Raw genomic sequence first — 13,807 nt, 5'->3', positions numbered from 1 at the left:
GAGTAGCTAGTGTGAGTTGAATAAACACCTATAATGGGAAGCTGGAAAAACATGAGGAGAAAAGCAATAGAAGGATCTGGGGATAAGGTAATGAAGTGGGTAGGTGGGGAGGTGGAAGATGGTTTACTTGGAGAATTGATACCAGTGTAATTGGGATGAATAGCCTGTTTCTGTTCGGTAAATTGCACTTTGTGTGCACAATCACAATGGACATTTCTTTTTCCCCCCTGTCTATGCAGTAACCCGAAGTGGACCCAGGAACATGAGGGTGTATGATGCAACGACCAACAGCTTGACTGTGAGCTGGGATCATGCTGAGGGTCCTGTTCAACAGTACCGGATTGTATACGCTCCCACTGTTGGAGACCCAATCGAGGAATTTGTAAGTGCACGCTGCAATCCTCCCCCGAGATTTGGATCTTTGAAATGACATCGATCAATTTCAACCCCTTGCTCCGTCCCTCTGCAGTCAGCTTAGTTTATGGAATTCTCTCTTTTCAGACCTTTGTTCCTGGAAATCGAAACACAGTCACCCTGCAGCCCCTCACAGCCGACACTCCCTACAGAATAAGTGTAGTGGCAATGTATGAGGATGGAGATGGAGGACAACTGACTGGAGATGGGAGAACAGGTGATCATCCTCTCTTTGTTGCTGTGTGTAATTTTAAAAATTCTGTCCAGTATTTGTTGGCCATGTCTTTACAAAAAAGGTACCAGTGTACATTCTCATGATTCACTTGAGAGCAGAAATGTTGCAGTGTGATCCAAACAGTACTGAGTGAGTGGGCAAATGCTTGGCAGATGCAGTTTGATGTGGATAGCAAAAATAGGATGGCAGATTATTATTTGAATGGCTAGAAATTTAGAGAGGGAAGTATTCAATGAGCCCTGGGTGCCTTGAGCACCAGTCGCTGATAATAAGCATGCAGGTACAGCAGGCAGTAAAGCAGCAAACTGTTGACTGACATAACGAAGATTTGAGTGCAGGAACAAGAAACATTGCTGCAATTGTACAGGGCATTGATGAGGCCACATCTGGAATACTGTGTGCAGTTTAGATCTCCTCATTGAGGAAGATGTTCTTGCTATGGAGGGAGTGTATCAAAGGTTGATCAGACTGATTCCTGGGCTAAAAGACTGAAGTATGAGAAGTGATTGAGTTGGTTAGAACTATATTCACTGGAGTTTAGAAGAATGAGGGAGCCCTTCATAGAAACCTAAACATTTCTAACACTTCTAGACAGGTTAAATGCAAGAAGAATGTATCCAATAGTGAGGGAGTCCAGAACGAGAGGTACTGGTTTAAGGTTAAGGGGGTAAACCATTTAGGACTAAGATGAAGGGAAATGTCTTCACCCAGAGCCCGTGGAATTCCTTACGACAGAAAGTGGTTTAGGCCCAAACACCAAGTGTTTTCAAGAATGAGGTAGAAACATTTCTTGTAGCTAAAGGGATGAAGGGATACGAGGATGAAGGTATTGAATTCAATGATCAGCCATGATCATACTGAATGGCAAAACAGACATGAGGGATTGAATGGCCTAATCCTGCTCCTGTCTTCTGTTTCTTTGTTTCTAAGTTTACCTGACACTGTGGAGCTGTAGTAAGATAACTCACTTTTGTTGGTTCCCCATTACTCCAGGCTAGAATAACATTCTGATCACTGACACATGGGCCAGTCTTCTTAAGAGTTCCCTGCCACAATACTCCAGTTTAAGGGAATTCTCGCTGGCAAGAAAATGTAGCACCTTTCACCATCTCACCAAATCTTTGCAGACAATTAAAAACACTTTAAATGTAGTCGCTGGTACGATGTAGGGAAATGGGAAACTTTGGGAGGCAGTAGCCAATTTGAATACCACAAGGTTCAACAAACAATGCCAGAGAGAAGCAGAGTCATACAGCGTGGAAACAGGCCCTTCGGGTCCCACTTACAGACCAGGTTTACAAAACTGAACTAGAATGCAATGATAGAATTAATGTGAATGATGGAAATCTGAAACCAGCACAGAGAATAGTAGAGAAACTCAGCAGATCTAGCATCTCTGGACAGAGACACAGAGGTAACATTTCCAGTGCAGTGTCAGAACTAACCTCCAGCAATGAGACAATGTCCAGATTTTCTGCTTTTTAGTGTTGCTGGATAGCAACTCCAGGTCACTGGTGAGAACTCCCCTGCTCTTCTTCACAGAGTGCCTCAGCATCTTTCACATCTTACTGAAAGGGAAAAGGTTACTGAGGTGGGCAGGAGGGATGCTCAGGTTTTTACACGCTCCTTCCGTTGTTTGTGTTTCACCTCCAACTGAACCTGTTGGAAATACTCAAAACTGTCGACACCTTTCTGGAAGTTTCTCCTCCAGTTTGGGTGATCATGGGCGAGAGATTCCCAAAAGCCAGTGGAACATTGCATTCTTCCAGTTCTTTAAGGGCTTCCTTGAGTCATTTCCTCGAGTCATTTCCTCTGCCCTGACGAAGCCAGGAGTAGAGACCCATGGAGTCATGACAGCACAGAAACAGACCCTTCGGTCCAGCCCGCCCATGCCACTTTCCTAAACTGAAACAGTCCCATTTGCCTGCATTTGGCCCATATGTGTTGAAACCTTTCCTTTCCATGTACCCGTCCAAATGTCTTTTAAATGTTGCAATTGTGTCACCTCTACCATTTCCTCTGGCAGTTTGTTCTATATATATATCATCTTCTGGGTGGAAAAGGTACTCCTTCGGCCCCTTTTAAGTCTTTTCTGTCTCACTTTAAACTTATGCCCCTTAGTTTTGGATGCACCTAGGGGCCTGGGGAAAGACGCTGGCTCTTCACCCTACCTATGCCCTTCATGACTTTATAAACCTCGATAAGATCACTCCTCAGTCCCTTACGCTTCAAAGAAAACACTCCCAGCCTATCCAGTCTCTTCCAGTCTTAGTACCAACCTTGTTAATTCTTTTTCTGCATTCTTTCCAGTTTAATAATATCCTTTCTGTAGCACAGTGACCAGAATCACACACAGTACTCCGAATATGGTCTTACCAATGCCTTGTACAGCTGTACCATGACATCCCAACTCCTATACTCAATGCTCTGACCAATGAAGGCATGTGTGCCAAATGCCTTCTTCATCACCCTGTCTACCTGTGACGCAACGTTCAGGGAACTATGTACACGCACCCCAGGTTTCACTGTTCGACACCACTGCCCAGAACGCTTCCATTAACTGTGTAAGGCCTGCCCTGGTTTGTCTCGCCAAAATTCAACACATCACATTTGTCTAAACTGCAATGCCATTCCTCAGCCCATCGGCCCAGTTGATCAAGATCTTGTTGCAATCTTGGATAACTTTCTTTATTGTCCTCTATACTACCAATTTCAGTGTCACCACAAACTTACAAACATGCCTCCGATGTTGTCATACAAATCATTTACGTAAATGGCAAACAACAGTGAACCTAGCACCAATCCTTGCAGCGCACTGCTGGTCATAAGCCTCCAGTTTGAAAACAACTCTGTACCACCACCAAGCCAATTTTGTATCTACTTGCCTTGCTCTCCCTGAATCCCATGCGATCTATCCTTCCTAACCAGTCTACCATGTGGAATCTTGTTAAAGGCCTGGCTAAAGGCCACATAGACAGCACTGGTTTTCAAATAGCAGACTTCAGAGTAGCAATTGTGTTAGGAGTCTTATGTCAAGCATGCAAATTATACGATCCAGCCAACAAAGCTGATTTTTTTTGTTTATTATTCAATCGTAGGATGTTGGCGTTGCTGGCTGGGTCAGCCTTTATTGTCCATCCCTTGTTGCCTTTGAGAAGGTGATAGTGAGCTCCCTTCTTGAATTGCTGCAGCCCATGTACTGTATGTAAACCCACAGTACTCTTAGGCAGGAAATTCCAGGGTTTTCACTCAGTAATATTGAAGGAACGGTGATATATTTCCAAGTCAGGATGGTGAGTGGCGTGGAGGGGAGCTTGCAGAGGACCGTGTATCCATAGATCTGCTGCCCTAGTCCTTTCTAATCAATCATGATCATGGGGTTAGAAGAAGCTGCATGTACCCTACACCTTGATGCTGGGGATATTGAAATATATTTTGCCACCATCGTACTGCAAAGACACAAGATCAAATATGCCAGATTTCATAGGAAATCAAACATTTTAACATTGAGAAATCTCATACAAATATTGGCACACTCCAAGGGACCCACTGGAAGTATTATCCGTCAGTTGGGAATCCCATGTAAATCATGACACACTCCCAGTCATCTGCTATAAATATTGATTCACTCCCCGGGTCGCCCTAGTAAAAATGCTGGAACTCAATCAGAGACAACCCCCAGCCCAACTTAACCACTTCAAATGTTGATACAAACCCAGGCATCTGTTGCAAATGTTAACACACAGGCAGGAGTCTCATAAAACAACTGACAATCTCTCATGGACCCGTGGCAAATACTAACATGCTTCTTGGCACCAAGAACAAGTTGACGTCACTTAGAAATCAGTACATTTGATGAAATATTTAATAGACAGAAACAGGACCTATGTGTCAGTACATTAGATAGTGAAAAGAACAAACCCCAGAGAGCTGGATAGGAAATTTGATCGCCTTCAGGACACTCTGAAGCCCACTGTTTGAAAACCAGTGCTGTAATTAAACAAAAGTGTATTTTTTTTGCACAGCTTAGTCTTTACTCTGGTGGCTCACAGTGTTTACTTTGTCTCAATTGTTAGACAATACTGTATCAAACTGTTGTTAATCTTTGGCTGGTCACTGTTTATTCCAAATGATGCAGGATTCATATATAATTAACTGTAGAATCTCGTTGAATAGAAGGCACTGCTCAAGTGCTTGCTCATTGAATGTGTATTGAGTTCAATCTAATTCCACCCACCACCATACCTCATCAAATCTTTCCTTTAAAACCAGTGACCTAATTGTTTTTTGAGTGTTATGAGTGAATTTGCCATTTCAGGCATCCCATTCTTGATCAAAATAACTTAGAGTTTAAAAGAAAAAAAAAGCCTCCTCGACTCCACCATGTCATCATATATCAGAGAGTGGTACAATGCTAAAAGAGGTCATTCAATTAATCATTGACCTTATGAGTTCCTTGAACAAACCGTTCAATTTAGTTGCTTATTACAGCCTATGCCCTGTAACCCAACAAATTAGCCTTGCTCAAGTGTCCAGTCGCCTTTTAGAAGTTTTCGAAAGGGATCTGATTCCACCACTTTTTCAGTAGCAAGCTCCACATCTTAAGACTTGAAAAAATAAAATCTCCTTGCCTATTCTTTGGTTCTCTTGCCTGTAATTTTATGGCTTTTGAGCTCTGGTTACTGACCCACATCAGAGGAAACAGGTTTTGCTGCTTGTTCTTTCGAGCACACCTCGTAACAGTGAAAAAAAGCCTCCGTCTGGTTCATTTCTAATTTTGTTAAATCTTGTGGTTACCAACCCCCCAGCCAGTGGAAATAATTTCTCTTTGTTTCCTGTTATGATAGACAATTCCTCAGTGTAGATGGTGACTTTATTACGGCGATGTGGGTATGGCAATGTATAGCTTCTGTTACTGGACTAACATTCCAGAGACCTAGGATAACAACCCAGTTTTTAAATCCCACCCTGGCAGTTTGAGAAATTAAAGTCCTGGAAACAAAATGCTGATATAAGCAAAAAAAAAGTGTCTGTGGAGTTATTAGTTTATATTGAAACCAAAACGAAGCACCTTTACTTGGAGTGAGTCATAGAGCAGTAGAGCATGGAAACAAACCCCTCAGCCCAACTCGTCCATGCTGACCAGATATCCTATATAGTGCCAGTCCCATTTGCCAGCATTTGGCTCATAGCTCTGTAAACCCTTCCTATTCATATACCCATCCAGATGCCTTTTAAATGTTGTAATTCTACCAGCCTCCACCACTTCCTCTGGCAGCTCATTCTGTATATGCATGATCCTCTGCGTGAAAAAGTTGCCCCTGAGGTCCATTTTAAATCTTTCCCCTCTCACCTTAAACCTATGCCCTCTAGTTCTAGACTTCCTGACTCTGGGGAATAGACCTTGGCTGTTCACCCTATGCATGCCCCTCATGATTTTATAAACCCCTAGTAATGTCACCACTCAACTTCCAATTCTCCAGGGAAAATAGCCCCAGCCTATTCAACCTCTCGCTAAATTTCAAAACCCTTGTCAGAAAAAGACCTGTCATCTTTGCCTGAGCCTGAGATTGTATGTGACTCTAGCCCACATGTGTGGTTGTTTCTTTAAATGCCTTCTGAAGTGAACGAGGAAGCTCAGGAAAAAAATAGGGATCAGCAATAAATATAGGCTTTGTTAACAATTCCCAATATCCTGAGGATGAAATGATTACTAAGCTACCTGTTGCTTGTGCACTGTAGAGTATGCATTGCTCCTTGTATTCCTAGGCAACTAGTTGATAGTTAATCACACACATTGGAGATCACATTCATTGGTCTCCTCATGCAGGGAGAAGATGACTTACAGTTAGATAACGTCAAAAATACTGGAGTAGGTCAACGGTTCTAGCAGCATCTGTGGAGAGCGAAACAGAGTTAGAGTCCAGTATGATTTTTCTTTGGAAGCAGACTCATATTGTACTCAAAATATTAACTTTGTCTCTCTCTCTCTCTCTTGCTCTCTCTCCAGAGATTCTATCAGACTTGCTGAGTTTCTCTAGCACTCTGTGTGCTTGTTTCAGATTTGTAGGTTTGGGCTTTCAGAAAGCATTTTGTGCCACATGGCAATTTGTTTAGCAAATTGGAAATGTTTAATATTGATGCATCCTTGGCAGCATGGTTTAGAAATTGGCTAAAAGATAGGAAACAGAGGATTGATACAAAGGGGCGTTTCTCAGATTGGAGGCAAGTTGAAAGTGGTGTTCCTAGGGATTGGAGTTGGGATCCTTGCTTTCTCAGATTTATACAAACAATTTGGTGATGAGTGTTGACGGCAAAGACTTTAAATTTGCAAGTGATGCCAAGCTCAAGAGAATAGTGAATTTTGAGGATGACAACGAGTGACTTCAGAAGGGACATTGACAAGTTGGCAAAATGGGCAGGCACCTAGCAGATGAATTTCAATGCAGAGAAATGTGAGAAAATACATTTTGGTAGAACGAGCAAGGAGAGACAATATAGGCTCACTGGTACAAGAGGGGCTTACGATTCATGTGCATGATTCTCTGAAGGTGGCCAGGCAAGTTGAAACAGTTATAAAGAAGTCTTATAGGATCCTTGTGTTTATATGCAGAGGCATAAGAGTATAAAAGCAAGGAAGTCATACTACACCTCTACAAATCATTGTTCAGACCACATTTGGAGTATAGTGTTCAGTTCTGGGCACTTTGTTTAAAGGACTATGTTGAAACCCTGGAGAGAATGCAAAGGAGATTGACTAGAATGATAGTTAACAGAGTGTGAAGCTGGATGAACACAGCAGGCCAAGCAGCATCTCAGGAGCACAAAAGCTGGCGTTTCGAGTCTAGACCCTGCATCAGAGATGAAGGGTCTAGGCCCGAAACGTCAGCTTTTGTGCTCCTAAGATGCTGCTTGGCCTGCTGTGTTCATCCAGCTTCACACTTTGTTATCTCAGATTCTCCAGCATCTGCAGTTCCCATTATCTCTTACCCTTGACTAGAAAGATACCAGGAATGATGGATTTTAGATATAAGGAAAATTAAGGAGATTGCACTTATTCCCCTTGGAGAAGAGACAACTAAGAGATTACCTTATTGAGATGTTCAAGATTATGAACAATTTTGACAGGGCAAAATTTCGACTAGGTGGTATGTCAGTAACTCAGAGTCACAATTTCAAGATTGCCAAGAAGAAAACTAGGAGCGAGATGGGAGAAATTTCTTTCCTCAGAGAGTTGTTAGGATTTGGAATGTGTGGCCTGGTAGGGTGGTGGAGACAGTTTCCATACGAGGTTTCAAAAGAGAACTAGATATATATTTAACAGTGATAAATTTACTGGGCTGTGGATCTTGGGCTGGAGATTGGGACAAGCTAGGTAGCTCTTTTGGAAGCTGGTACAGGCATAATGAATCAAATGGCCTCCTTCAGTGCTGTAAAATTCTAAAATGCTACGATTCAGTTTCCAGAATCTGCTGTATTTTGCCTTTATTGCAGTTAGATAATGTGTCTCAAAGCATTCTGTACTAAATGTGTTACCTTTAGTGGGCTGAAGTCACCATTGATGAAGAATGTCATCCATTCATTTCCTCACATAGCAAACACCACAGAAGACATTGAGGGGGATGAGTGATCAGGTTATATTTGGTTGGTGTTGGCTGAGAGGTCAATGGGGCTTCCCCTCAGTTGACCTCACCAAAGTGGTATGCAGACAGTTTTTTTCTGAATATATACAGAGTTGGGTCCACAACATTTGGAATTTATTGCCCTCCCTTATTGTTCTTGAGAAGATGGGGGTAAGCTGCTAACTTCAACTGCTCTGTTCATGTGGTGATACGACTTCTCACAATTCTGTTAATTTTGTGGATTGGTTGTATACAACTGTATGGTTTGCTAGGCTTTTTCAGATAGCAGTCAGCTTCAGACCTGTATATCCTCCAGTTTCCTTCCATCCTCTGGCACATCTCTGTCTGTAAGGTTTTGGAATAGATTTGTTGCTCAGGCTATGGATGTTGTGGTTGATTGGTTGGCTTGCCAATCTGATTTGTTGTTCCGCAGATGTTTCATGACCCTGCTGGGTAATATCATCAGTGCAGCTTCTGATGAAACACCATTGTGCTTTCCTGCCTGGTTTTTAAACTCTGGAGTCTGTTGAGCTGGATTACTTCACTTTGGGTTTTCTTTCGCAATGGAGTGTATATGGGGTCGAGCTCTATGTGTTTGATGATGGCTTTCTTCATGGAGTACCAGGCTTCTAGGATCTCCCGTGCCTGTCTCTGTTTTGCTTGTTCCAGGATCCTGGTGTTGTCCCGATCGAATTGGCGGTTCTCCGTATCCAAGTGGATAGAGATGAGTGAGCATTGGTCACGTCTTTTTGCAGCCAATTGGATAATCGGACAAACAGGAAGGAAATTAACAAGAGTATACGAACATCAATTGGGTACAAAAAAACATGACCAATGCTCACTCATCTCTATCCTCATGGACAAGGAGGACGACCAATTCTATTGAGACAACCCCAAGAATCCTGGGACAAGCAAAGCAGAGACAGGCACAGGAGATCCTAGAAGCCTGGTACTCCACGAAGAAAGCCATCAACAAACACATAGAGCTCGACCCCATATACGCTCCATTGTGAAGGAAAACCGGAAGTGAGGTAATCCAGCTCAGCAGGCTCCAGGGTTTTACAACGAGGCGGGAAAACGTAACAGCACTTCATTGGAGGCTGCACTGATGATGCACTACCGCAACCAATCCCTTTGCCTTTGGCTATGACCATCTTCAGTCTGTTTTGCCCCCTCCTCCTCCTCCTCCTCCTCCTCCTCCTCCCCCTCCTCCTCCTCCTCCTCCTCCCCCTCCTCCTCCTCCCCCTCCTCCCCCTCCTCCTCCTCCTCCTCCTCCTCCTCCTCCCCCTCCTCCTCCTCCTCCTCCCCCTCCTCCTCCTCCTCCTCCTCCTCCCCTCCTCCTCCTCCTCCTCCTCCTCCTCCTCCTCCTCCTCCCCCTCCTCCTCCTCCTCCTCCTCCTCCTCCCCCTCCTCCTCCTCCTCCTCCTCCTCCTCCTCCCCCTCCTCCTCCTCCTCCTCCTCCTCCCCCTCCTCCTCCTCCTCCTCCCCCTCCTCCTCCTCCTCCTCCTCCTCCTCCCCTCCTCCTCCTCCTCCTCCTCCTCCTCCTCCTCCTCCTCCTCCTCCTCCTCCCCCTCCTCCTCCTCCTCCTCCTCCTCCTCCCCCTCCTCCTCCTCCTCCTCCTCCTCCTCCTCCCCCTCCTCCTCCTCCTCCTCCTCCTCCTCCTCCTTTGTCAACAGCAAAAAAAAACACTTTTCAATCCCCTTGCCATCCTGGGCTAGATCCTCTCTCATGTTAACATGGTTAACCTCTTAACTGCTAGAAAAAGAGACAGTGCTTGAGAAACTCAGCAGGTCAGACAGCATCTGTGGACAGAGAAATGGAGTTAATGTTTCGACTCCAGCATAAATCTTCTTCCAACCCAGAGGGGGATTGAAAAGTATCAGAGATAATGGGAACTGCAGATGCTGGAGAATTCCAAGATAATAAAATGTGAGGCTGGATGAACACAGCAGGCCCAGCAGCATCTCAGGAGCACAAAAGCTGACGTTTCGGGCCTAGACCCTTCATCAGAGAGGGGGATGGGGAGAGGGAACTGGAATAAATAGGGAGAGAGGGGGAGGCGGACCGAAGATGGAGAGAAAAGAAGATAGGTGGAGAGGAGAGTATAGATGGGGAGGTAGGGAGGGGATAGATCAGTCCAGGGAAGACGGACAGGTCAAGGAGGTGGGATGAGGTTAGTAGGTAGCTGGGGGTGCGGCTTGGGGTGGGAGGAAGGGATGGGTGAGAGGAAGAACAGGTTAGGGAAGCGGAGACAGGTTAGACTGGTTTTGGGATGCAGTGGGTGGAGGGGAAGCTGCTGGGGGGAGGGGAAGAGCTGGGCTGGTTGTGTGGTGCAGTGGGGGGAGGGGACGAACTGGGCTGGTTCAGGGATGCAGGCCCCAAGATGACATTCCACATTAAGCAGAGGTTCACCTGCACATCTGCCAATGTGGTATACTGCATCCACTGTACCCGGTGTGGCTTCCTCTACATTGGGGAAACCAAGCGGAGGCTTGGGGACCGCTTTGCAGAACACCTCCGCTCAGTTCGCAACAAACAACTGCACCTCCCAGTCGCAAACCATTTCCACTCCCCCTCCCATTCTTCAGATGACATGTCCATCATGGGCCTCCTGCAGTGCCACAATGATGCCACCCGAAGGTTGCAGGAACAGCAACTCATATTCCGCCTGGGAACCCTGCAGCCATATGGTATCAGTGTGGACTTCACCAGTTTCAAAATCTCCCCTTCCCCCACTGCATCCCTAAACCAGCCCAGTTCATCCCCTCCCCCCACTGCACCACACAACCAGCCCAGCTCTTCCCCCCCACCCACTGCATCCCAAAACCAGTCCAACCTGTCTCTGCCTCCCTAACCGGTTCTTCCTCTCACACATCCCTTCCTCCCACACCAAGCCGCACCCCCAGCTACCTACTAACCTCATCCCACCTCCTTGACCTGTCCGTCTTCCCTGGACTGACCTATCCCCTCCCTACCTCCCCACCTATACTCTCTCCACCTATCTTCTTTACTCTCCATCTTCGGTCCGCCTCCCCCTCTCTCCCTATTTATTCCAGCTCCCTCTCCCCATCCCCCTCTCTGATGAAGGGTCTAGGTCCGAAACGTCAGCTTTTGTGCTCCTGAGATGCTGCTTGGCCTGCTGTGTTCATCCAGCCTCACATTTTATTATCTTGGAATTCTCCAGCATCTGCAGTTCCCATTATCTCTGATACTTTTCAATCCCCCTCTGGGTTGGAAGAAGATTTATGCTGGAGTCGAAACATTAACTCCATTTCTCTGTCCACAGATGCTGTCTGACCTGCTGAGTTTCTCAAGCACTGTCTCTTTTTCTAGCAGTTAAGAGGTTAACCATGTTAACATGAGAGAGGATCTAGCCCAGGATGGCAAGTTTTCCTCCCTTTAGACTGTTTGTGAAGCTGCTTAGGTTTTACAGCAATCTAAATAATCATGGCCAAGATTGCAGAATTCATTTCAAAATTAATTTGAATTCTCAAGTTGTTTTAGTGGAATTTAAACTCATGTTCCGGTATAAGTGATTGATGTGGGCCTCAGGATTACTAGTCTAGTAGACGTTACACTACACTAGATAGCACACCACCCCCCCCACCCCCACCGCCGTCCTCCCTGCTTTCCCATCTTCTCAGCCTGCGGATATTGATGCAAATTGCAATGTCTCCAAATTCTGTCTCAGCTGAGATCAACTAACTGGATACAGTTGACTCTCCATTAACCCAGCGCTCCTGGGCATATTTCATAATTTTATAGCCAATGTCTATTACAAATCCCATTTTAAAGCGTAGCCAGAAAATAAATCAAGAATTGGCTGCCATCCTTGAGACTTGGTGCTGTAGTCTGGTGCATTGAGGATTGGTCTAATGCTGGAATGGTGAGAACAGTAGGCCAGGTGATTGATTGGGTACTCAGTGACCTCTGCACGTTGTGGCTCAGTAGGTAGCAGGCCCAGCTTAGAGTTGGAAAGTTGTGAGTTCAAGTCCCAGTCCTGAACTGTGCACATACAATCTGTGTTGCAGCTCTGTAGGAGACGTAATCATTAAAGTTATATGCTGCCTGCCCTTGCCGGTGAATGTAATAGATCTGGTGTAAATCACAGAGAAGGACAGGCAAGGTCTCCCCAGTGTCCTGGATAGCATTTACCTCTCAACCAACTGAAAACAGGTGGACCTGACACCTAATTGGAGCCATCTTTCAAAGGATGCTATATAAATGCAAGTCCTTCACTAATCACCTGTAGCTTAGAGGATCCAAAGAAAATGGCTAGCAAGGTGGAGTTCTGTTTATTATTAAACCTTGATAGAGGGCTCAATGACCAGGGGCAGAGGTTTCAGGTAAAGGGTTCGAAGTTTAGAAAGAAAATGAGGAAATGTTTTTGCCCAGAAGGTGGTAAGAATCTTAAACTCACTGCCTGTAAGTCTTGTCGAGGCAGAAATCCTCATAACATTTAAGAAGTATTTAGATATCCACTTCCAATGCCAAGGCACAAGTGCTTGAAAACAGGTCTAGAATAGATAGGTATAACACAGTGTGCAGCTAGAAGAGAACTGCAGGCCAGGCAATGTCAGAGGAGCAGGAAAGCTGACGTTTCAGGTCGGGACCCTTTGGAAAGAATGGCTAGGTGGTTGTTTTTGGTTGGCACAGAGCCAGTGGGCCGAAGATATTGTTTCTGTGCTATAGGCCCTCATGACTCTGAACCCTGATCATTCACAAAAGCTGTGAGAATTCCGCAAAGGAAAGGGGCTTTCCACAAAGATTTGGACCTATTTTCAGTGTCCCTCGATGTTAGTGGGAGCTAAACGTGGAGGTAGCGACGCTTGAGATAAGAAACAAGAGCCAACTAGGGAATTTGGTTTAAATGGGAATTCAGTGTAAATGGGAGAGGAAATACTGTTTTTTTTTAACCTTTTCTCAGCTTCCAGTACCTGGGTGATTCTTGGTGAATTTTATGCTTTTGTTTTCCATTTAAACGGGGCCAGGGATTTAATCTGGAACTGGAGAGAGATAAATATTGCATTACATTTACAGCTTAGCTCTTTACCAATGATCCTGAGACAGTACCTCCCAAACCCACAATCTTTCCCACCTAGAAGGATGAGGGCAGCAGATACATAGGAACACCAGTACCTGCGAAATCTCCTCCAGGCCATTCACCATCCTGACTTGGAAATACATTACTGTTCTATTAGTGTTTCTGGATCAAAATCCTGAAACTCCATCCCTAACAGCATTGAGGGATTACCTATAGCGCATGGAGTGCAGTGGTTCAAGAAGCTAGCTCACCACCACATTCTGAAGGGCAATTAAGGATGGACAATAGATATAGTTTCAACCAATGATGGCCACAGCCCATGAGTGAAAATAAACAAAAACCCTGGATAACAATTGAGTAATATTTCTAAGTTTGAAACCTAAAATAATTAAAGTCAAAAGGACAATGAAAATGTCAGGGCAAGTTATGTGGTGTAGCTGTGGTATTTAGGAAGTGGCGAACACTGGTGTGATCCAAAGCAGTCACAATATAA

At 44.9% G+C, this 13,807-nt stretch overlaps 1 protein-coding gene across 4 annotated transcripts in view; it reads left to right on the top strand.

The window, feature by feature from the left end:
• The window catches only part of LOC125454703 (collagen alpha-1(XII) chain), a 266,793-nt gene that overhangs the window by 134,660 nt on the left and 118,326 nt on the right, over positions 1 to 13,807 (top strand). For all 4 annotated transcript variants that reach the window (XM_048535772.2, XM_048535773.2, XM_048535777.2 and 1 more), the window contains 2 exons: positions 240 to 382; positions 502 to 631. In XM_048535772.2, the coding sequence (XP_048391729.1) occupies positions 240 to 382; positions 502 to 631 (273 nt within the window). The remainder of the gene's footprint in view (positions 1 to 239; positions 383 to 501; positions 632 to 13,807) is intronic.

The sequence above is a fragment of the Stegostoma tigrinum genome, chromosome 9, assembly GCF_030684315.1.
Source record: "Stegostoma tigrinum isolate sSteTig4 chromosome 9, sSteTig4.hap1, whole genome shotgun sequence".
Taxonomy (NCBI): Eukaryota; Metazoa; Chordata; class Chondrichthyes; order Orectolobiformes; family Stegostomatidae; genus Stegostoma; species Stegostoma tigrinum.
Note: the sequence above shows the minus strand (reverse complement) of the source record. Positions and strands in the feature narration are given on the sequence as shown.